This window comes from Gouania willdenowi, chromosome 12 (genome assembly GCF_900634775.1).
Source record: "Gouania willdenowi chromosome 12, fGouWil2.1, whole genome shotgun sequence".
Classification (NCBI taxonomy): Eukaryota; Metazoa; Chordata; class Actinopteri; order Blenniiformes; family Gobiesocidae; genus Gouania; species Gouania willdenowi.
The window spans coordinates 3451450-3476041 of record NC_041055.1 but is presented as its reverse complement, the minus strand read 5'-3'; the positions used below and the strand labels follow the sequence as shown (position 1 = coordinate 3476041).

Here is a 24592-nt window from a genome sequence, read left to right as displayed (position 1 = left end):
AGCGTGGACGTGCAGGCGAGCAGACACAGCACGCCGCGGCCGTACGCCTCCTCCAGCAGCCGCCGCTCCTCGGCCGTCAGCCCGCTGTGGTGGTAGGCCAGTCCTAGAGGTATGCAGCGCTGCAGAACCGCACACACCGAGCCGCTGCCCCCGTCCCTCAGCTGACGCAGCAGCTGCTGCTTCTCCTCCTGACGGTGCAGCAGGAAGTCCCTGAGACAGGAAACACACACACACCGTTTCACTAGCATCACTGAACAGAACGTAGTGGTCTGTAGCTACAGACAGCAGCACAGACATCAGTCAGTGTAAAGTAGACGTTCCCAACATTTTTTGGATCATGACCCCATTTTAATATCAAGTATTACTGGTGACCCCAAAGACATCTTTTTCTAGAATTTTAGAATTAGAACATGTTTGTTTTATGTACATATTACAAATACAGAGTAGCCAAGATTAGTGACGAGTTGCACCACATCAGATTTTTTTACTGCTTTTTATTTGAACTAGATTTATATTTGGCAAAGTGAAAGTATAGAATACAATAGAATAATAATAATTTTAGAATCAGTAAAAACTATTTTTTTAATAATTAAGGCCACCCCATTTAAACTCCAGGCGACACCACATGGGGTCCAGACCCCAAGGTTGGAAAACACTGGTGTAAGGACTCACTTCTTCAGACACTTGGCGATCATCTGAACCACGTTCTCACAGTTCTTCTTCGTGGCACAGAAAACCAAACAGGAGTGGGCGGGGATGACCTCCGTTACCAAGGCAACGATGTGGTCCGGGTCCAACTTCTGCATCGAGCTGGAATACTGACACAGAGAGAGTGTGTGTATCTGAGTGTGTGTATTTCTGTGTGTGTGTGCATCTGTGTGAGTCTCTGTGTGTGTGTTCCTGAGTGTGTCTGTGTGTGTCTCTTTGTGAGTCTGAGCGCATGTGTTTTTGTCTGTGTCTCAGTGTGTGTGTTTCTGTGTGTCAGTGCGTGTCTCTGTATGTGTTCCTGTGTGTCTCAGTGTGTGTCTCAGTGTGTGTCTCAGTGTGTGTTTCTGTGTGTGTGTTCCTGAGTGCGTCTGTGTGTGTGTGTGTCTCTTTGTGAGTCTGAGCGCATGTGTTTTTGTCTGTCTCAGTGCGTGTCTCTGTATGTGTTCCTGTGTGTCTCAGTGTGTGTTTCTGTGTGTCAGTGTGTGTGTGTGTGTGTGTTACCTTGTAGTTGAGAACTCGTGAGAACTTTAAACCGTTTTCTTCTTTTGGATCCACTTCATAAATCGTTTCTTTCAGCTTCACAAACTCCTTCAACTCCACCTACAACACAAAGGTCAAACACATTTCACACGTGTGTGTATGGTATGTACATGTAGGTATACGTCAAGCTCGACAATCCGTGGCTCCCTTTGCCCCGCCCCTTGTGGCTTAGTGACCAATCACAGTGCCCCACTCACCATCAACTACATCATCAGCCCCATTCATTGTATTCAACATAAACGACTCATGTTTACATCTAGAAACCAAAAGGATAAAAAAACGTCGGCTGTAAAGTGATCATCTGACTCAATAGAAGATCTTTGAATGTTAGTGCTACAGTGAAGCCCCGCCCCCTCAGTGGCAGCGCTCCGTGCTGAAGGAGAGAACACAAACAAATACAAAGTGTTTTTGTGTTTTATAATTGATTCATTATTAGTTGTTGATTGGTGGCTCTCAGCTTCTCGTTTGTTTGGTGGGCGGAGCTTAAGTGGGTTTAATGACGCTATGGGTGGCCCCTGGTTTGTGTGTGTGGGGCACCACCTACTGGCCGAAAGTCGCTGGTGTAGTTTTCCGCTCTGAGGAATGTTTGAAGGTCTTTGATGTTTCCCAGCGTAGCACTCATCCCAATGATGTGTGTGGATTCTGAAGACACACACACACACACACGCACACACGAGAATGTATGTGTGTTAGTGTGTGTGTGCTTGTTAGTGTGTACGTGTATATGGGAGATACACTCACTGCTCAGGAACTGCACTTTGGACAGAATCATCTCCAACACGGCTCCTCGACCTCCATCTCCCAACATGTGAAGCTGCACGCACACGCACACGCACACACACACACACAAACAAAAATACAAATTAGGGAGACGTGATAGTAGAATGAAACGTGTAATATTTATCTAATAAAAAGGCCTTCAAAGTTGAACCATCTGCCTTTGATCAGCAAACAAAGTAAAGAGAGGAGAAATAATCGATACGTAGTCATTAGACAGTAGTAATCAATAATCGATGGAATATCTAAATGGTAAATGACATGAAATGGTGTGGAGGGAATGTTTGTTCATGTATACTTCAAAGCACTGCTGATTGAGTGCATTATATTTAATAACGTGTGTGTCATCTGTTGTTTGTTGTTGGGAGGTAAATGACGAACTTAACTTTCAATTTGAATAAATAAAGATGATGTTTTGGAGAAAAAAATGATTATTAATCAAAATACAGATTCTTATTCTTTTATTTGAATTGTCAAGATTTTTTTTAACCAACAATTTCCTCTTATAATCTTCTTACAAACCATTGGAACTCATGAACTAAAATAAACTACACATTTCCTCATTCATTACAATGCAAAGTTAAACAAAAATACACTTTTTTTTTTAAAACAACAATTAAAAATATAAGAAAAGTTGTGTATGTTGGTTTGTGAGTCGTTCTGTGCCCACAGTTCAGGCTTAATTTTGATCGTTATACCATGGGCTCGAGCTGTGTTGGGACAGTAAATCAGGTTATATTTCTATTAATGTAAGAAAGATGCACAAATGGATGCTGACTGATTGTACGTAACATGCAAGCACACGGACGTGAATAGTTTCTGGTTAAAACGTGTTCGAGCTTAAAGAGACATTGGCTTCATTCGAGTCTGACGAGTTCAGGCCGTGTTGTTATGTCGGGCTATGATCGAGTAAACTTTTTTGGCCCGATTAAAGCTCTTCTCTCGCCAAAATAGATCGTAACCTCGTCTAAAGTTTAGCATCACTAAAACAGCCACAGCACCCCCTATTGTTTAAGCAGAGTCTTGAAGCACATACTGTGCTGTATCCATTTTAACTGCATTGATTTTTAGCCGATTTAGGATTACATCTATAGTTTAATGTATATGTTACCATGGCTCTTTACCAGGCAGTTCTAACTAAACAGTGTTATGGCAATTATTATATTAATCATATCATCAAATGTGTGTTCATGTGTACAATTTGTCATGTGTTTATACACGATGACTACATTATATCGTTGTACTTTTGAACAGAGACGTTGCTCCTTTGCTGAGTCATGTTAGATTAGATTACCCGCAGTACAGACAGATTGTGCTGTATTCACAGTGCCAGCAACAAACAGTCTCTGCTCAAGGTCTCGTACCAAACCTCTGATAAACAGAGCTCTGTAACAGTGATTTTCCACTTCACACCCTCCCTCGTTCTCATCTTAGGGTGGGGCTCTTCCTATCTGTAAAAGTGAGTGCTCAGAAAACTTTCAGTTAGTTGCTGGCCGCTTGCACTACCTACAGGATGGAAGACCTTTTTTTGTACTCCTTTTTATTTAGTTTATAATAAATCCTTTTTTATAAAATCATCATGCTTTGACTGGACTTCATCATTCAACCAGAGCACAAATCATGTTTCCAAAGGAGGACAACCGTTAATTTGCCATGACAACAGTTTACACATATACTGTATCTGCTACTTTGTTGTTGTGTTTCCTGTCTGAATGTAAATACTGTATTTGTAAAAACACTGACAGAACCATGATCCATTCATTATCCAATCACAGGGCCTGGAATCATAATCACTCCAGTGGCTACATGCCTGAATATTCCCAGCCCTAACACATACACCCACAGACACAAACCTCGTCCACGACCAGCAGTCCCAGTTCGTTCAGTCTGTTGTTTTCTATCAGAGAATTGATCAGACTGTGAGCTTTCTCTATGGTCGCCACAAACAGAGACTTCCTGCTCCGCCTCTTCACTGGTGGGAAACGACCTTTGCTGCCTGCGTACTCCTCCACCATGAAATCTAGATCCAGACCGAGGCTCGCCAGACCCCGGACCTACACACACACACACAGCCAGTTATCCTGCGATGCACTCACACTGGTCATCATGTTTTCCTTTGATCTTCCAGTCTGTTGTGTTCTTCCTAAGCTGTGATTATTGTCTTAGTGTGTGTGTGTGTATGTGTGTGTCCCACCTTCTCCTGAACCAGAGCCACGTAGGGCAGAACCAGCAAGGCGTCCTTCTTCCTGCACAGCAGCTCTCTGAGGATCAGGATCTCAGCCACCAGAGTTTTACCTCCGCTGGTCGGCAGAGAGTAGATCAGGTTCTTCCTCCTCTGCACACACTCCAGCCTCAGACAGGCCTGCTGCCAGTCTGACACACGCACACGCACACGCACACACACACACACACACACACACACACACACACACACACACACACACACACACACACCTTACCACTCTGCAGTTTGGTAGTAGACAATGACAATGAAGCAGAGAAGAAGAGCTCTCCTAAAATCAGTACCCTTAAACAGTGCGCTGACACGCTCTGGTGGCTACAGTTAGCGAGTATTCACAGACTTCTATCCTCAGGATTTACTCGCTAACTTCAGCCACCAGAGCGTGTCAGCGCAGTGTTTAAGGGGACTGATTTTAGAAGAGCTCTTCTTCTCTACTTCATTGTCTACTACCAAACTGCAGAGTTGTAACTGTCGCCCCCTGTGGTCATAGATTATTATTTGGGTCACAACTGTTTTTATCCTCTTTCTGTAAACAAAAGTGGGTTACACTGACATCTTTAACTTTTTCTGATTATTTAGAGCAACTAAAAAAAAATCTGCTAAATGATCCAAAAATCAGGCTGAATGTTTCACTCCAATAGGAAACAATGGGATGTTTACAGGTAGTGGGGCCGTGTGACATCATCAATCATGTGATTTCAAGATGGCGGAACCCAGGCTCCAAAACTGTAAAGTAGTCCCATTTTTAAAAGAAAATAAAACAAATATGGTGCAAAATAATGTGTTTTGTTAGGCATAAATCTGCATTTCAAGGACATTTCAAAGATTTTAGGCCAAATGTGTAAAAACAGTGGAGGATCCCTTTAATGATAATAATACTGTTGATGTTGTGATGATGATTTTAAATGATGAAGATGATGCCACTGACCATACAGACGTTGGATTCCTCTGAGTTTGAACATCAAGTCCTTCACTCTGCTCGGCAGGCCAAAGAACGGGCCGAGGTCGGTGCTTTGAGAGGAGGTCGTGGTCTCTAACGTCTGCACGGCGGCGTTCAGCTCCTCAGAAACCACCGCCGCCTTCAGCGCCGCCGAGCGGGAATACACAGACGGTGACGCAGCATTCCCCAGCATCTTCCTCTTCAGACGCTCAGACACACCACGGCCAGGGGGGGGCGCTCCTCTCCCACGATGATGAGGGGTAGACGTTCCATTGTGACAAGTTGACGCTCCATCGTTGTCCTGACGAAGACGCTCAGTCTCCTCGATCTGCAGAGCAAAACAAATATGTACCTTTTTAACGTGTGAAAACTGGAGTCAAAGGAGCGCACACAAACGCTCTGTGGAAGAGCATCAGCTACTGAGAAGATGACGTCTGCCACCCTGTGTGCGCTGTGAGCAACTTCACAGCAAAGATCCTAGAGAGACTCACGGATATGACGTTGATTCAGCCTCAGTCCGCACGCATAGGCTATAAATATCACATTTAAAAAAATGAACTATCAAAACCCTTAAAAATGACTAAACAATGGGTGAACAGCAGCGTTCTACGGTCCAAAACAAAGCATAGCAGCGTTTCACCCTGTGTGTGTTTGTGTGAACTGGGTGAATCTACATATGCTTTCCTGCTCAGCAGCAGTTTATTAGCGAGGTTATACAGTATTCTGTGGAAAGAAAACCAAAAAAGTGGTATATATATATATAATAACGTGGGCTTTTTTAAAAAATTCATTTTATTTTGTTTATTTTGTTTTAATAATCTATTTAGATCTGTTCTGAATGTGTGTCGGATTAGGCTTAAATCAGACTGCTGAACCACTAATCCACTCAGATTATCGGACACAAGCTCAGACCTGACGTGAGATCTGATCGTAGCGTACGATCACATCACAATTAGTAAATACCAAAGTTTGCGTGAATTTGGTTGAACGCACGTCCTACAGCTCAGATCTGAACATACAAACAATTGATAAATGAAGGCCAAGATAGCAGTAATCCAGAGTTTCCTGATGATCTTTGTGTGTGTGCCATCACTCTGCTCTAGAAGAGGAAAACATGTGTGCACCTGAAACTGTAGCTGACTCGGAGGAAGGTCAAAGTGTTCGAGGTCATCTAAGGTTGGCGGAGACGGGGGGGCGTCCCTGGATTGTCTCTCCGTCTGTTCCACAGCTTCCAGTTTGGACAGGAAGGAGCTTTCATTCATCAGACTGTCATAATCACCAAACAAGTCCTCAGAGTCACTGCAGAACTGACAGGAAATCACAGACAGACACAGACAGTCAATGACAGACACCAATATTAATAATAATACACATACAGATAATTATCCAAAAGTACCTTCACTCATATGGGGCGCCAATTGTAAAGTTGCTCATGCTAAAAATAGCAACGTTTGCAATATTTAGCAGCTTAACATGTTTTCTTTAAAAAAAAAAAGTTTTTATGTTACTTTTGACCAGATTCACAGCAATATTTGTGACATTTGTGATGTTTTTTTTCTTGTAAAAATATAATGTCAATGTTAAATCTAAATGTTAAAGCCAAATATGCAATCTAAATGTTACAAATAAATCTAAATCTAAATGTTAAAGGTGAGCTTCAATTTAATACCTCTGGTGAATTTGCATATTAGTTAAATATTTAGTTTGACCCATGAATTTTAGATTTATTTAACATTAAGATTTAACGTTTAGAGTTAGATTTACCATTTAAAACTTACATTTAATTTTTAGATTTAGATTTAATATTTAACATTTAGATTTAAATTTGTTGCTAAATGTTGCTGTTTAATTTAGCATGGGCAACTTTACAATTGGAGCCCCATACACTCAAGGACACTTTACAGAGTGATTAAAAACTCAATAAATGAGTGAAATGAAAAAATAAAAGTAGCCCAAAATGAATGAGTGAAGGTGGGTAGTGTTTACACAGCTGTCAGTCACTGTGTCTGTTATCATGACTGACTCCTCTAAACCTGTGTGTAACCGATTAACCGACTAACCGTCCCCCCGTCGGTGGCGCTGCTCCTGCGGTCAGAGGGAGCTCGAGGTGACCGCCCAGGGGCTGCTCTGAGGCGGGTAGCAGTCCGCTCAGCCCTCGGTGTGTCTCTGCTTCTTCTCCGGGTACAAACGCGTTTAACTCGGACCTTCAGCTCTGAACTCATTGCTTGCGTTAACCAGCTAACTAACCTACAACAACTAGTCTAACCAGTTAACCAGCTAACTAACCCCTCCACACAATAAACACAGCCATTTTTTTTTTTTATTTTTTTTAAAACTAAATACAGTTTGAATGTTTCCGCAGCTCAGTGACACCCACTATGACGTCATCGGTCATAACTTCCGCCTTGGACTCCATTACTTCCGGTTGTTTTATTTTAGGCTGTTATGAGATAATGTGTGTTTTGTATTTGAATTGTTCTCGTAGGAGTTGTTTTTTTTTGTTTTGTTCCGCAACTCCTTTATATGGAAGCCCGTTTCCGCCACTAAAAAAAATAAAAAATCACCAAGGAAAGTCATAATTAGGAGTAACAAAGTCATAACTATGAGTTAGTAAAGTATCTTTTCAAGGTTGCGTTTACTCAGCATATTTCTATGTGAATTTGCAAGCAAACAAAGTATTTCATCATTTGTAAAGCCCTGTCTAATGTAGTCTTTGATAGTCTTATCAGCCATCTCTCAGTGTCAGCTCACCACATGAACAAGCTGCTGTAAATGTGTTTAAGTATCTCATAATTATGACTTTTTTCTCATAATTATGACCTTCTATCTCATAATCATGACTTTCTATCTCATAATTATGACCTTCTATCTCATAATTATGACTTTCTATCTCATAATTATGAATTTGTTTCCCATAATTATGACTTTCCTTGGTGATTTTTAATTTTTTTTAGTGGCGGAAACGGGCTTCCATACCTTTATGGTGGAACTCCTTCTATAGGCTGTTAATGCAGCACTAATAACACGTATGTCATCTCACAGGGACAATGTAAGGATGTGTAGTCGACCTTTGTTGGAGCCAAAATGACAAAAACATCTGTATCTATACCAATATTTATTGTACAAGTTTAATGTTCACATTTATGAAAAGCGCATCTCAAGTGCAGTATTGCAGTATATATATATATATATATATATATATATATATATATATATATATATATATATATATATATATATATATATATATATATATTCCCCCTATAACCACTAATTAAGGCAGTGCTCAGGCTGGTACCATTGAACAACATTTCCTTTAAATTTTTGACCTTGACCTTCGATCAAGGTTATATTTAAGGTCAAGGTCAGTCTTCTGTTTTTCCTGCATTATTACTTTCAATTTAATTAATAAAAAGAACAAACTTGTCAACAAAACCAGATACAGGTCGTCATTTTTGCCATTTTTTTTAATTGCCAAATAGGTATTTGCCTTGTGAATACAGGCGTTGCCTTGTTATTAATGTAATCTTTCACTATTGACTTATTGACACTATTGGAACATTTCTACTATTATTCTATTCTGTTGCACACAATAATGTAAAATATTGTCTTAAATCTTTATTTTTTTTAAATGACCTGCCTGAGGAAATAAGACTTTCTGAATTAATTTTAGTACCTTCTTAAAACGCACTCTGACTTAAATGTGCTCTATAAAAAAATTTGACTTGACATTACATGGAATAATCTTTATTATCGATTCTGCATTTTTCTCTTTCAGTACAGCACTTTGTACTTTTAATAAGTGCTGTATAAATAAAGTGTGTTAGTTCCTACTGTATTTTCCATGAAAAATAAACGACAATGCTTCCGAACAGCTTTGACTCTTGTCTTATTTTAGTCTTTGAAGTAAATGACGTTTAAAAACAAATGCAACCTTTACATGTGAAATAACTTGAACAATTATTAGGTATTGAGTTATAAAAGCCTGTTTCTGCCACTAAAAAAATTCTAAATCACTATGGCAAGTCATAACTACGAGTTATTAGAGTCATATTTATGAGAAAGAAAGTCATAATTAAGAGACAGAAAGTCATAATTATGAGAAAATTATTTTTTTATGTAAAGTCACAAAAAAAAAAAAAACATACAAAAATGTGATGGAATAATTTTGCAATAAAGACATATTCATGTACTTCAACTATTTTCTAGACCAGGGGTTCTCAACTGGTCTCACCCTGGGACCCACATTTTTCCATGGCCATAAAATCACGACCCACGTTTTTCAAAAATAGCTGTTGAAAACACACGTTCTCTTTTTTTAAAACATAAATCTATATATTTTCCTGTGCAACATGAACTTCACAGCATACCTGCCAAAGAAAAGTTTCTTTCAAAATAAAAGACAAGTCCAATATGAGAGACTTTAAGTTTTTATTTATTTTTAACCAGCTGTTCGGGACCCACTCAGTACAGGTCCGCGACCCACTTTTGGGTCCCAACCCATTAGTTGAGAATCACTGTTCTACACTATACACCATGTGTTCAATTCTAATAACTGAATAAACAGCCAAAATATGTGTTTTGAATGAATTATTATTCAAAGTGTGTTTAAAAATGGTGACAGTCTGACTGCAGCAAAAGCTCTGTTTATATCTCATAATAATACTTTCCTATCTCATAATTATGACTTTACTAACTCATAATTATGACTTTACGAACTCATAAATGATTTGTTGTAGTGATTTTTATTTATTTATTTAGTGGCGGAAACGGTCTTCAATATATTGTGTTTATTTAATTTAAACTTAAAGGGGTTTTTTTTTTGTTTAAAAAAAAAAAAAAAAAAAAAGCAAAAAATAAATAAACATCAGTTTGTTTGTTTTCTAATCGAACCGCGGAACTATTGTCATGTCTATGACAGGAGTTGTTACAGGGACTGATTAAAGTGACGGACCACTCGGTGTCCGGTCATCATGGCGTCACTGAGGAGTTTTCAGAGAATTTATGCCGTTTTACCTTCACGGACACTAACAGGTTTAAACACGCACACGTGTTACATATCTAACATGTTTATAACGTAGACTTTGTAATGCTAATGATGCTAATGCTAATTGTTGACAGGTCTGCGGAGCCTCAGTACACAGCAGCGGTCACATGACCAGGTGAGTTATGTTCAGTTTTTACATCTTAATCATAGTCAAACTTGTCTTATTCTTTAGCAGTGAAAACACAAATGAACGATCACAGCTGGTTGTCTCTAAAATCAACAATGTACCACCTTTTTCTGCCAAAGACGTGATTTATTTCATAGACACTCTGGACTCAAGTGTCTGTGATGTCATTAATCTTGTTTTTTTTTTTTTTTTTTAAATATATTTTATTCAAATGCAAAGACTCTACTCCTTTGTGTTGTTTATTATCTACTTCACTGTTTACTTCACATCTCTCAAATTGATCAGACAAAATCCCCAAAAAAAAAAAAATCCACCAAAATGTTTAAAGAAATGAAAATGCTTTTTAAAGTTGTCACTGCCTTATATGTGCCTTTATCAGTTCTGTCTTATTTAGCTTTTATGTATTTTTCTCTCTCTCTCTTATTTAGAACTTAAATGTATATGTATTATTACTGCATAATTTAAGGAAGCCTGTTTCCATCACTAAAAATAAATAAATAAATCACTGGAAATTCGTAACTATAAGAAATATGTATATGTAAAGTTGTAAAGAAACATACAAAACTGACAGAATAATTTTGCAATAAAGACGTATTCGTGTACTTCCACTATTTTCTACACTATACACCATGTGTTCAATTTTAATAACTGAATAAACAGCCAAAGTATGTTTTGAATTAATTATTATTCAAAGTGTGATTAAGAACAGTCAGTGTCGGTAGACTGCAGCAAATGTTCTATATCTCATAATTATGATATAACGCATAGTTATTACTTTAATATCTCATAATTATGACTTGCCGAGGTGATTTATTTATTTTTACTAGTGGTTGAATCAGGCTTCATAATATAATAAAATTTGGAGGGGGAAAAAAGTCAAATTATTCTCAAGGTAACATGATCACCAGTCGAACCATAACACCTAACAGCTTGAAATATGTCAGAAAATATTTTGTGTGTGCGCGTGTGTGTCAGATCGTAAAGATGGAGAATCCGTTCTTGGAGCCTCCGAAAGGCTGCGTTCTCTGTAAGGTGACGGTGGACTTCAGGAACATCCAGGTTAGCTCCCTCTGCTAATCAATAACAACATTAATAATAATATTTTATTAAGTGTGTGTGTGTGTGTGCAGCTCCTCTCTCAGTTCGTCTCTCCTTACAGTGGACGCATCTACGGCCGACACATCACAGGTAATATTAATACATTTTATTTGTTTTGCACTTTACACATGAAAACATCTCAAAGTGTTACAGATAAAAACATTTGAAACATTAAGAATATGCAATACAAAATAAGTGGTTCTTTAGTTTGTTTTTAAAAGCCTAAATAGGCTGTGGCGCCCTCAGGTGGTTGGGGAGGGCATTACACAGTAGAGGCACAACCGCCTGATAGGCCCTAATAGTGGTGGGGGGAGGGGCTACATGTGATTGTGGGCCAGCAGTGGGCAGAGTCCGAATATGTGGCACCAGCGGACACGTTTTATTCCCGACTCTGAATATGTGGTTTGTTTTTGGCTGGAGGCCGTGGAAGTTTGGTGTTTTCCTGCACCAGGGGTAACCTCGGTCAATGGGAGAAAGCGGTATCAAAATCGCTCCCTTTTGCTCATACTCCTCTGAGGTTACCCCTGGTGCAGGAAAACACTAAACTTCTGCGGCCTCGGGAGGGCGGAGCAAATCAGTCTGCCAAATTTCATGCTTGTAAAGAATTGTTTTTATCTGCTCCACTATAGGTGAGCTTCATCTGTGTGATATAGATTTAATAATAAATATTAATTCATTCATTAATTGTGCTGTGTCTCAGGTCTGTGTGGGAAGAAACAAAAGGAAGTTTCCAAAGCCATAAAAAAGGCTCACAGCATGGGTTTGTATTATGTTTTTAACACCCACACACACACACACACACACACACACACACACACACACACACACAATGACTGACTGTGTGTGTTTCCACAGGGTTCATGTCTGTGACTCACAAACACCCAGAGTTCATGAAGGACCCAAACATCTGTCGAGTCAAACATCTGAAGTAGTGTAAAGTGTGTGTGTGTGTAATAAAGTGTCACTGCTATCAAAGTGTTTGTCAGATTTCTTTAGTTCACACTCGTTATATTTGTCTCCTCCTGCGCTTTCTCAAACGTTTCCCACACGCTGCTGTCGTCATCGTCTCCTCCTCCTCTGTTGCCACGGTAACCTCCTCTGGGACAAGGTAGCCGTTGACGTCCAGCGTCCGAGTGACGAGCAGAGAGCAGCAGCTCAGTGTAGGAGGAGGAGCTTCGTCTGAAAACAAACCAATATCCCATGTTTGTTTGATCGCATCACATCCTGTTTATCCTTTAGTCCAGTGGTTCTCAACCTTTTCAGCTAGTGACCCGCCAAAATAAAGGTTCCAGAGCCCGGGAACCCCCATTATAGCTGAAGGTGGTTGAACACAGACATGTACATTGAAGAACAGTCATGGGGAGACAGGACCAACTATAAGGGGGAATAAAGGGGAGAGATTTTTGGGGTCCATCCATAAAGTCAATAACATGATGGTCCACAGACCTTTTACACAACTTCCATATTTTGTAGCAGAAATACGCAATTGTTGTGGAAACCTACTTCCTGATGCAGTCGAGGCAACGGGTAAACAACAAAGATGGCACAAGCAACGAGCAAGAGTTCTTGTAGCGTAGTGGGCTGTTCCTGTAATGCCCTACAGCAGCCTCATCCATCGTTCTACTTCTGTTAACGGTGAAGTCAGATGAAAATGAGTTCAGACTATTCGATGAGATGAAGGATCAATGTTTACTATTAAAAAACAGGATTACTAATGTCTGCAGCAGACACTGCACATCAGAAAACTACATCTTGAGGATCACTGTCGCGTAAAACCAGAGTCTGTCCCTCGTCTTTCTCCTTGGAACGATTCCACCTCTAAAGGAAAAAGAGTGTGTGTGTGTGTGTGTGTGTGTGAACGGTGCCAAAAACGGCAGCCGTTAACGTCGGTCGGAGTCGAGGTTAAAGAAATTGCAAAGAAAGCTTTGAAACTGGACAATGAATATGCGACGTCACCGCCCGCAGGTAAGAAATTCCAGCTCTAACGTTGACGTTATGTCTTCATGGTAGAGTGGTGTGTTGTCTTCTTCAATCACTGTAACAGTTTGTCAATATTTAGCTACAGCTAAGTTAAATGCGTAAACAACATTCCTGGCCTCATATCTCTGTGTCTAATTCCCGAGCTATGTTGTTGTGTTGTAGCCTATGTACAGTATTAATGCTAACCTACCCCTGCTGCTTGTTAAAGCTACCTGTTATTACAGTGGGCGTACCAGCCTGTCATTGCCTGATCTCATTAGATCTCGGAGCTCCAGTGGTATCTGTCATTGTGCCCTTGGGCAGGCACTTAACCCACATTGCCTAGTATGAATGTAGTGTGTGAGTGAGTGTTGGTGGTGGTCAGAGGGGCCGATGGTGCACCATGGCAGCCTCGCTCCTGTCAGTCTGCCCCAGGCCAGCTGTGGCTACAATAGTAGCTTATCACCACTAAGTGGAGTGAAAGAATAATGCTTTCATTCTGTAAAGCGACTGAGTGTCTATGATAAAGCGCTATATAAAACCCAATGCATTATTATTATTATTCCTAATGAAGTTATCCATTTCATGTAACCCATGGCTGGACTGTCCTAAAGTCTATGCAATGCAAACTGAAATAATGATTATTTATGGCTACATACTGAGACTTCTGTAAATACGACTCTTGCCACGTCAGCAAAGCTCATTTTTGGCAAATCTGTGAGGGAAGTTGTTTTTACTGGACGTCTGCATACACTACAATGTGTGTGTTTGTGGTTATTGTGTGAAAGGTTCATTGTTCTATGAATCTGTGATAACCACATTTATTTATTTATCTGAATAATATCCACTGTTATACAGGAAGTTTATTATTATCATAGTCATCTTAAAGATGAAAATCCTTGTTTTTAATCAGAAATAAAATGTGTTAAAAGTGATCAGAAATGGTGGAAAAGGTGGTGAAATGGGATTTTAAAAACCACAGAAATTGGTTGAAAGTTACAAATTAGAGTGAATAAAAAGTATTAAAAAGGGTTCAAAGTGTCAATATTGGAAAAATTAGTTTTATCTGGCAAATAATGGGCATGAAAAATTGTGAATGTGATTAAATTGGCAAAAAATAAGCATGAAATAGGATGACAATAGGTTAAAAGTGACAATAATATGTCAACATATGTGACATGTGGTGGAAAAGTGGTGGAAATGTCTTGAGAATAGAAAAAAATTGCAGCAAAGGCATTGAAATTTGATGACGTGGCAGAAATGGGAGTAATGCAGCAAAATGCATTAAAAGGAGCAAAAATATGGCAAGAAAAGTGATAAAAATAAGTTAAAATATGGCAAGTTTGGTGTAGTTGCAGAAGAAGGGTAAAAATGAGTAAATTGTTCAGAAAATAATCCTTCTTGAAGGCATCTGGCGACCCTCTCTGGTGGTGGCCTAGTGGACGTTGGGCTTGTAATCATAGGGCTGCCTGTTCAAACCTCACCTGGGCCATCACTGTGGGATGTTGAGCAAGTCCCTTAACCCTGAACTGTGCCGCAAAATGGCTGCCGACTGCTCCTCAGGGATGGGTTAAAGTGCAGAGGACAAATTTCATATATGTGTAACAACATAAATATGACCAATAAAGGCTAAACCCAATTTAATTTAATTAATTTATTTAATTTAGTGTCTCTCAACCCCAAATGGGGTCCTGACCCCAAGGTTGAGAACCCTGGCTTTAACAGGATGAGTTGAGATGTTACCTGTGCAGGTGACAACTTCACGCTCCGACCGCTTCCTGAGTTTCTTCCTCAGAGCAGAAACCTCAGAGCGAAGAGTTTCTACAGAGCGCTCACTCTGCTCCACAGCACTGCACACCTTCTACACACACACACACGCACACACGCACGCACACACGCACACACACGCACACTTTGCATTTGTAAAGAAGTGCCACCTCAGTTGTCCCATGTTGAAGGGGCGGGGCTTACCTGTAGCTCCACCTGCAGAGAGTCGTTCATGAGGTTCACCTCCGTCACCTCCGACAGCGCCCCGTCAGCCCCGAAGAACCTACGGCTGAATCGAGAGGAAGAGGAGGGTTTGATACGAGACGAGCCAATCAGAACAGACCATAACAGAGATCAAAGGATACATTCAACCAATGATTAGATTCAAATCACCATCATTTGAATACATACAGATCATATATTGGAGAAAAAACTGATTTATTTAAATCGTCTTTTTAAACTAATATTAACTACACATTTCTTCATTTATCACCATGAAAAGTGGAACAAAAGAAAAAGTTGTGTATGTTCCTGGATTGGAATTTATATATTTTTCTTAAAGTGTGTGTGTGTGTGTGTGTATCGCCGACGGTTCGGGCCTAATTTTGATCGTTGTACCAGGGGCTCAGTCTGGGTTTGAACGTTGTGTGGTAGATCACTTGATGTGTGTCAATTAGACACAAATGGAGGTTGACTAACCTCACATATACAGACACTTTCCACAAAAACAAGAATATCCTGGAAAAGTTGTTTAATTTCCATAATTCTATTCAAAAAGTTAAACTTTCATTAATTATAGATTCAGGGCCCACAATTTAAATGATTTCAAGTATTCATTTGTTTATTTTTACATAATTTGGGCTTCCAGGATTTCATAAATTAGAATACTGTAAAGAAATCACTATTTACTTCAGTTTTTTGCAGAAAAAAAAAGGAGAAGAAGGACTGGACTGTTGACCAGAGGTCTATGGTCCTCTTTTCCTCACGTCTTCCTCCAAAATTTGGTGATCATTGATCTGCCTCGCAAGAGGAGGCATGAAGTCAGCGTCTACAGACACGCCCACTCATGAATATGCACAAACAGAACATTTTTAGAACTACTCAGAAAGTCACATTTTCAGAGGCTAAAACTCTGGAAAACAGGTGAGTTTGGAAATGTTTTTTACCTCAAACACTACAGTATGTTGTTGGGGTTCTTAGAACAAATGGAAATGGGTGAAAACATCATAATACTGGAGCTTTAAAGTTTACTTTATTCTGATAACTTTTTTTTCAGGAATTTTACTTTGAAATGTACTTTGATCTCTTGACATGTTTTGAGTGCCAACTGTCAGTCTTCCTCAGAGGTGTCTGCTGATCGCTTTGATGTGTCAACATGTCAAACCTTAACATTTTATCGCTAACATTTTATAGCTAACATCACACGTAACGTTGCCCACTGATCGTCAACATCCAACACATCAGCACAGTCTGGAAACCGCTGTGAAGAAGACTCCTCCTACCTGTGTTTGCTGGTGGCGCGGCTGTAACCCATGGACGCACACGGCGTGGTCGTCCGCAAGTAGGCGTTCTGCTCCAGGAGTCCCAGGTTTGAGAGGAGAACAGGCACGTTGTGAAAACGCCTTCAGAGGAGAGAGACCAGCAGCTTTAGTTCACCACGCACACCAGAAGAAGAAGAAGAGGAGGAGGAGGAGCTCCCCTGTGGTTCCGTCACCTGTCGCGGTAAATGAAGGCGGAAAACTCTGTCTTGTGGGCGGAGCCTGATGATGTCACCGCGCTGGGCGTCAGCAGAAGGAATAAAAGGTTGGGGTTGGACAGGAAGTGGCTCAGGTTGTGATGAACCAGTTTCTCTCTGAAGGTCATCGTCTGCTCAGAGTGTCTGCGCAGCCGGAACCAGCCAATCACAGGCTGAGCAGCGATGAAAACAAACTGCTCATTAGTGCCTTTTATTTAGTGCTTATAATCAACCTACAGTCTTTAATCAAAGATTAATAATTAAATGTGAGGAATGCACATGTGTATTGAACTGAACTCTGTGGTTCAGTCTAACGTTGCATGAAGACGTTTTAAAAAAAACTTTTATGTGACAAAGCGATTAATGACCGGCAAGGTTTATGAAAAAACATCATATATGATTATTAATGATTGTTTAGTTCAGGGGGCAAATACGGATAAGTATGATCTGAAGGGGGCCACAGAGGTTGGGAATCGAACCATTTCAACATTAATGTTACTTTGCATTTCCATGTATAAATGATATAAAGGTATGTAGAGTATATACAATAAGGCACCAACAATATCCAAGCAATAGGTGACAGGTAGTGACTAAAAAAATTGAGCAAGATTTTGGAAAAATTAGGTTTCTTTCAACAGTTTTAGAGTAAAAATGACCTCCATGGTGTTATGTAAGCATTGTGGGAAAACTGTGAAACCCTGCAAATACTGGAGAGCAGACATAGGCAACTGGCGGCCCAGGGGCCAAATGCGGCCCTCGGTCTTATTTTGTGCGGCCCTTAAAACAAAATTGTAATTGATGAAGTTGGAAGTTCTATGAAGAACAACATAATACACAAAACTCCAGAAACACAGAAAAGGACAGCAAAATGCACAAAGTGTCAAGAAAAGTACAAAAAGTAACAAAAAAACCCCAATACAATGCAAAAAATGATTCATAAAACACAAAATGACAACAAAGACACACTAAATGACTACTAAAACAACAACATATACAAAAGCACTTCAAAGACACACGAAATTATACCAAGAACAGAAAAAATATTACAAAAACACACATAATGACTTAAAAAAATACACAAAAAGACGACAATAATTTGCCATAATGACACAAAAATGAAAAATACACGAAATGTCTAAAAAGTTAAAAAAAAACACTATGAAAATCCACACAAAAGGACAAAAACAAAACCCTTTGTTCTTTCCTGTGTTAATGCTCAGATGAGTCTAAATTCTAAATGCTGACATGAATGTTGATAATGTGGCCCTTGGATCAAACAATCACATTTTTTGCGGCCCCCGCTGTAGTAGAATTTACCCACCTCTGCTGTAGAGTTTCACTGAATTTGTGACAAATTCAATTAAACTCCACTTAAATAATTGTAAAGTTGTACTTCCAAATAAATCTGTTGAAATGCTAATGTTTGAATATGATACAGTGATTTAAAGGGGACATATCATGTTAAATCCACTTTGTTGTATAATTAGAATATATAGAAGTACAGAAAAGTTCAAATTAGTCTCTTCAGGTGCTCTGTTGATATCTTTATATTCTGTTTTGGTCATATTTTTCAATCTGTTTCGATTTTTCTATTCTCTATTACGTTTTTTGAACTATTACATCACAGTATTTGCAGCAGAACTGCCAAATTAGGACATCGACTCCAGGCCCAACACTTCGAGCAATCCGCCATTTTTATTTCTCACTTTTATTTTGTAGTCCAAGCTCAAGGATGCCGAAGTTAAGAGAGGAGAAATCAAAATGTTGGGTTGTTGGATGTAGTAACCCACACGCTTCATTACACCGTCTCCCAGCATCAGAACCTTTTCAAAGTGCCTGGTTGAGTTTTATTTTTCACAGAAATGTACCACATCTGTGGGTAAGATCATTTTTGTGTGTGAAGCACTTCAAGGATGACTGCTTCATCAACCTCCACCAGTATAAAGAAGGATTTACAGAACGACTTTGTCTGATTGATGGTTCAATTCCTTCTATCTTTGGAGACGATGAACAGAGCACTTCGGTAAGCTGTAAATAACGCTAAAAAGTGTGATGATAAGACGTCCCTGTCATTGTTTTGTTAGCATTAGCAGTTGCACCGTCTTCATTTGTTAGCGCTGTGTGCTCGTTTTAGATCCTTGATGTGGCCTCGCTCCGCCGGGTCAGACTCTGGCTCGAACATGTAAGGCTGGATGGACAAGTCTGACATTTTGTAAATAACGTGTGAATAAAAAGTTTCTGCACCTCTACATAACTGTATCTCTTCTATCAAACTACAAAAATGGCCGAACAGGGTGGAGTTGAACCAAGTGTCACCTCTGCAACCTGGAGAGGGGGCGGGGTATGAAGTGTCTCATTTGCATTTAAAGAGACCACACCAAAACGAGTTGCTCTCAGAAGCACATCAGAAAAGTGTAGAAAAGGGGTGGAGCTATAATAATGAGGAATTCAGACCCAAGCATTGCAGTTCCGCTTTATATAGACCACAACTGTATGATTTATATGCAAAAAAGGAAAGATTTAAAAGCATGATATGTCTCCTTTAAAATGACTCCCAATTTCTGCTTCATTTCAATAAATAACTCACATGAAAAATTTCTATTTTTTTTAATTATGCCAAAATTCCTGAGCTTAAGTTCCCGTGGAAATTTGCCAGATATTTTACACCCCTTTTTTTAAACCCTACTGAGATATCCACAACTAAATTATTTGGTCATTTATACAATGATTCATCTTTTCTCAGTCATTTTTCCTTTCCTCAGCAGGCCGATTTGGTTGCTTTAAAGGGCCAAATTTGGCCCCCGGGCCTTAAGTTTGACAAATGGTTTAGTTCAAACATGAGTTAAAAACCTATAAGAGTAATACACTTCAGTCAGAGACACACACCTGTTTCCTGTCAGACAGAAGTTTCTGCAGCTCGTCCACTTTCAGCTCACCAGAACTACAGTAGAACCTGAGTGGTAAGGAACACACACAGTACCGTAAACACACACACACACACGCACGCGCGCACACACAGTGCTGCAGTGACTCGTCAGGACTCACGTGCACAATCTGGGGCAGGTCACATGCTTCTGAATATCTGTAAAGAAACAAACAGCTGTGTAAATCATGTAGCTGCTGTTCCTCGTGTGTCCACTGGGGGTCGCAGTGTTACAGTGAGTGAAACGTGAAGCCCGATAACAGCCTGCAGTTCAGGGCGGCGCTCAACTTTCGGGGCGGCGCTCAACGTTCAATAAACCAATCACGTTCAGACTTACTCTAACCCTTACCCTAACCATGAACATAGAATTATGTAACATATAAAATTATTTATATGACACAATTTATTTATTTTGAGATTGATTATTTTTAACTGTAGAAGAATCACACAGCACAATAGCATGCCGCATTGAGCTCCGCCCCGAACTGCGGACTGCAGTCAGGGGTACTTCAGTGAAACACAAACCAAAGGGAGTGACCAGCAGGGGGCAGCAAACACCACACATGCTACATCAGTGACATCACGGGCCTGTACTATGAAGCTGGATAAATAAATCCTGATATCTCTGCATTAGCTTCACTAACCAAACATTCTCTGTCAGAGAGCAGCTGTCCTACGAAGCAGGATATAAACACGTTCACCTAACTCAGGTGATTTCAGCCTGGATCAGTGCTTGCTCACATAAAAGGGGCGGAGATTGCAGTGTCAGACCAATCACAAACACGGAGAGACCGTGCAGCGCAACATACGTCACAATTGAGGAGTAATTATTTAAAAATATGAATTTAATTCCATAATTCAGACCAAAAACAACACTATCGCTGTAGAAAAAGCAGGAAGAAAAGAACACAGGCAGAGAATTGACGAGTGTTAATGCTTGAATTAGTGAGATTATACACCACAGTGTATATGAGCCAGAAGTTTTTCCAGATGATTAATGTAGTCAGTCCATCAGAATACAAATCTAGATCTGTCCTATAGGATGTCATCTGTAAATTAAAGAATTGCATCTATCCATTTATATGACCAACGAAGCAACATGTACACAGGCTAGCCGTTCAGACTAAGTTACCTTGGTGATTTACTCGATAAGAAGTTAACCAGCGTCATACTACAGGACACGCTGAAAAAAATCCAGGAAATTAGCGCGATAAGAGGAAATCCAGCTTTGTAGTACAGAATGAAAGTGAGTCACTTTCCTCCTTGTCTGATAAAAAAAATCCTACAATGCAAAACTTTTCTGAAGATCAAGACTGTGTTGATCATATAAATGTCATCCTAACATACTACTCATACTAAGTCTGACGTCTAAATGAGTATGTAGTACGTTCACATTAGATAGTATGAAAGATTGAGGATGTGAGAAATACCAGGATGTATAATATATGGAGATAGTTTTAAAGTATGCACGGTGGGCACACTAGTCATACTCAACCGTCCCATGATGCATTGCGAGCGGAATGCAAAATCGTCCTGGGACCGGCTTCAAGCTAAAAGTGAAACATCCCTTTTTCAAAATAAAAGCATCTCTTCCTGTCCTCCATTAGTTTTTTTAACACTTTTTGCCAGTAGCACAAATCTCTGAAATGTCGGAATGAAATGTGTTTACATGAGTTTTATGGATGAAATGAGCACATGTTGATATTCTACTTGGTCACTTTCTCACTTCAAATGTTTTCAGAACTTTCAAAGTAAAGGTGGAGAATCAACAGAGATATTTAGCCTCAGTGTGATTCAGGTTTTTGTCGTCGTAGGTTCCAACTGCATCTTGGGAAACTTGGAAGTATACTCAGTGGGAACGCTCACCATCCTAATCATACTTTTATAGTATAGTCAACAGTATGTACAGTACGTAGTGTGACATTTCAAACACAGCCACTGTCCTCCTTGTCTGATAATGAAATCCATGCGCAAAAGTCAGATGACCTTGTCAGGGCAAAAATTGTTAGTTTTGTTTATTAACATATTTACTCATAGACCTTATTCTTTTTAAGGCTTTAAGTTGAGACTTTTCATTTCTGCTGTCTCATGTTTTCTGCTCTCTTCTCGAGGTCAGCTTCCCAAAACACATCTTATCCCTCAGACACAGTGGCATCACACAGTCACATGCCTACACACACTCAAATAGTCACACATACACACCCAATACACATCCATTCAGACACACAAACACCATACACGCACACACCTCCAACACTCACGACAATCAGGAGATACCAGAGAACTGGTTGTTTTGACCTAAAGAAGAAACTGTCTCTTTTCACCCTCTTCTTTCACCTCTTCTGTCCTCTTTATCTCCTGGGGGGAGGAGGGAGGGGGACTGAGGGGGAATATACGTGATGAGTTAGAACTGTGGGCCACTCGATCATCGGACGTCCGCCCGGGGTGGTCACTAATTTTGTCCATCTTTGCACTCCTTTTTACTTAGTTTTATAATAAACCTTTTTTATAAAATCATCAATGCCTCGCCTGGACTCCATCACTCAACCAGAGCAATAAATCATGTCTCCAAATGAGGTCAACCGCAAATTTTCCGTGACAACCTTCAATTTATTGATCAGTGAGGCCTAAACACAATGTCTTTATATGATAGAATAAATTATTATCCCGAGTAGCTTTTAATAAGGTTCTTACTGTAGATCTCCTGGATGTGGACGTGGTTGGTCTGAGAGTCACTGATGGTGAGCTGCTCGTCAAAGCCACTTTCTCCAAAAACCAAACCCTCCTGTGGAGACAAAGATCACTATATATTAGGGATGTAACGATTAATCGTAAGGCAGTTAAAAATCGATTCATAGGTATCACGGTTCACATCGATGCTCTGAAAATTGAATCGCAGTACCTTTTATATACAGCAGAGGGCGTTATATATTTATATATTTATCCTTCTCTTGTTCAGAAGCGTAGGCGGTGGGCGGAATCTGCTACTACTTTCTTTCTGGCCGCCTTCTACTCTTAAACATGTTCATAAATGATTCCTTACCCCTTTAGCACCGAAAGAATATCTGTAATATTACGTGAATATCTGTAAAAGTCACGTCTTTCTATTAGCTCTGTCTGTTAGCGCATAGCATCTCTTCTTCATTGCAAGAATATCTGCAAGCCAACTGACCACTGGGTTACCAGCGCCCTCTGCTGGTCCAAACAAATATCTGGCGTAAATACAGTGCAGACATTTTTTTTTTTTTTTTAAAGTCCAATTGTTAAGGCACAGAATACATTTTCAGTTGCACTTTTAAAAAGAAAAAGAACAATTATGCAGTTTTGCATTGTTTACTATAGAACCAGAATTTAAATTAATAGGCTTCTTCTTCATTTGTATTATTTTTTTATTTATTTAATTCAAAATTTATTTTTAGTTAAATTGTATTGTTTTGAATAGTTCATCAAGGGATTCTTTTGACAATTAAATCTAAAAGAAAAATAGTACAGTATTTTTCAGTTTTTTCCCCCCAAAAAATAAAGGAATATTTGTCTACATTACTATTTTGTAAAATAAATAGTGTCGTGAATCGAATGTATCGGGAGTTGAGTGAATCGTTACATCTCTAGTAGACATCAGCACCTCCATCTCCTAAAGACCATCAAACGTTTAGTTACCAATACCAACATCCACCTTCCATTCAGACTTTTCATTAAAAAATTTCATTTTGCTTCCTGACTTATTTTATTTTGATAATTGAGACTTTTTGGTACTTTTTTTTTTTAGTTTTCACGTCCTGCGCTGTGAACTCCATTTGAAATCTAGTGTTTTTTGCTCGGCTGGTCTCTTCATCACCATGGTTTAAAAAAAAAGTACAAATCTTTAACTTACAAGTTTAAAATTCAAAGTGTGTTTCATCCTATCGGTGCCGATTGCACTAATAAAGGTTAGCGACTATGACTTGTGTTAAAACTTTATTGATTTAGAAAAAGGATTATGTAACTTTTAACGGATTCCTGTATGTTTCCAATACGCGTGGGAAGGACAGTGGTTTAACTTAAATTTGAGTCGTTACATGTTGATATGTTTAAATAATTACATCCCAAATGGTTTAATAATCTTTTCAGATATTAAGATGAAAAGTTTTGTCTTTAAAAGTTGATATTTTTCTGTAAATTCTGGAATTGTATAAGTTTCGTTATTTTTTTTAACGGAGTCTGGTGAGGATATGAGGTTTAGCTAATAGCGTGGATCTTTCAGCATCACCGGCAGGATGAAGGAATCTTTGCTGACTAAAGTCACTGTGAAGCGGCTTCTCACCGCGTCCGAGTCGGTGTTTCCGTGCTGGAACATCAGAGAAGACAAAACGATGCCGGGCATTCGCGCTGATTGTTCCGCCATTTTCTGCTCCGAGCGTCAGCGCTGCGCAAGAGAAACGCAGTCAGCGGATTCGCACTAGTATTTATTTACATTATTATTAAAAAATACATGCAATATAAATGCTTTAAAAACAAACAAACAAAAAAACAAACAAAAAAACAATAATATTAATCAAGTCTGTGAATTATTTACTGATTTAATACTATAAAATGACAAATAACAGTCTCAAAATAGTAATATTCACTTAAAGAAAATCAAGTTATTTTAACGTTAATGTGGAAAAACTAAAGATTGATTATAAATTGATTTTAAGTAAGTTCTTGTAACTTTTCGTGTCACAGTTGTTGCTGACCACACAATCGGTGT

The 24592-nt window shown here is 39.3% G+C and overlaps 3 protein-coding genes across 4 annotated transcripts in view; 1 reads left to right on the top strand and 2 right to left on the bottom strand.

The window, feature by feature from the left end:
- The window catches only part of helq (helicase, POLQ like), a 13802-nt gene extending 6214 nt beyond the window's left edge, over positions 1–7588 (bottom strand). Inside the window, exons 1-10 of the mRNA XM_028463613.1 lie at positions 7268–7588; positions 6332–6514; positions 5196–5535; positions 4220–4398; positions 3879–4079; positions 1990–2062; positions 1793–1890; positions 1210–1308; positions 673–818; positions 1–210 (exon numbers count right to left, since the gene is read on the bottom strand). The exon at positions 1–210 is cut by the window's left edge and continues 30 nt beyond it. Coding sequence (XP_028319414.1) covers positions 1–210; positions 673–818; positions 1210–1308; positions 1793–1890; positions 1990–2062; positions 3879–4079; positions 4220–4398; positions 5196–5535; positions 6332–6514; positions 7268–7429 — 1691 coding nt within the window. The 5' untranslated portion in view covers positions 7430–7588. The remainder of the gene's footprint in view (positions 211–672; positions 819–1209; positions 1309–1792; positions 1891–1989; positions 2063–3878; positions 4080–4219; positions 4399–5195; positions 5536–6331; positions 6515–7267) is intronic.
- Positions 7589–10126: 2538 nt separating this feature from the next.
- On the top strand, positions 10127–12449 carry mrps18c (mitochondrial ribosomal protein S18C). Its single transcript, XM_028463612.1, has 6 exons — positions 10127–10241; positions 10329–10369; positions 11357–11440; positions 11512–11569; positions 12180–12239; positions 12335–12449. The coding sequence occupies exons 1-6, from the start codon at positions 10181–10183 to the stop codon at positions 12409–12411; spliced, it is 381 nt and encodes a 126-aa protein (XP_028319413.1). The 5' UTR covers positions 10127–10180; the 3' UTR covers positions 12412–12449.
- Positions 12040–24256, bottom strand: abraxas1 (abraxas 1, BRCA1 A complex subunit). 2 transcript variants are annotated; one of them, XM_028463594.1, is made up of 9 exons: positions 24167–24256; positions 22558–22648; positions 19986–20022; positions 19827–19893; positions 16920–17113; positions 16708–16827; positions 15410–15494; positions 15182–15299; positions 12040–12658 (listed from the first exon to the last, which is right to left on the bottom strand). In XM_028463594.1, exons 1-9 carry the CDS (start codon positions 24245–24247, stop codon positions 12486–12488), a joined length of 966 nt encoding a protein of 321 aa, XP_028319395.1. In that variant the 5' UTR covers positions 24248–24256; the 3' UTR covers positions 12040–12485. The 2 variants fall into 2 exon arrangements, with proteins under 2 accessions (XP_028319395.1, XP_028319394.1); XM_028463593.1 differs by having other exon boundaries at positions 24113–24249.
- Between the last annotated feature and the right edge of the window lie 336 nt (positions 24257–24592).

Excerpts from the sequence above, each read along its gene's own strand:
- mrps18c (XM_028463612.1), top strand. The coding sequence starts at position 10,181 with ATGGCGTCACTGAGGAGTTTTCAGAGAATTTATGCCGTTTTACCTTCA. Across the intron at positions 11,441-11,511 it reads TGGACTTCAGGAACATCCAG|CTCCTCTCTCAGTTCGTCTC; the intron begins GTTAGCTCCCTC and ends GTGTGTGTGCAG. Across the intron at positions 11,570-12,179 it reads CTACGGCCGACACATCACAG|GTCTGTGTGGGAAGAAACAA; the intron begins GTAATATTAATA and ends GCTGTGTCTCAG.
- abraxas1 (XM_028463593.1), bottom strand. The coding sequence starts at position 24,247 with ATGGCGGAACAATCAGCGCGAATGCCCGGCATCGTTTTGTCTTCTCTG. Across the intron at positions 15,495-16,707 it reads CGCGCCACCAGCAAACACAG|CCGTAGGTTCTTCGGGGCTG; the intron begins GTAGGAGGAGTC and ends CTCTCGATTCAG. Across the intron at positions 12,659-15,181 it reads TGAAGTTGTCACCTGCACAG|ACGAAGCTCCTCCTCCTACA; the intron begins GTAACATCTCAA and ends GTTTGTTTTCAG.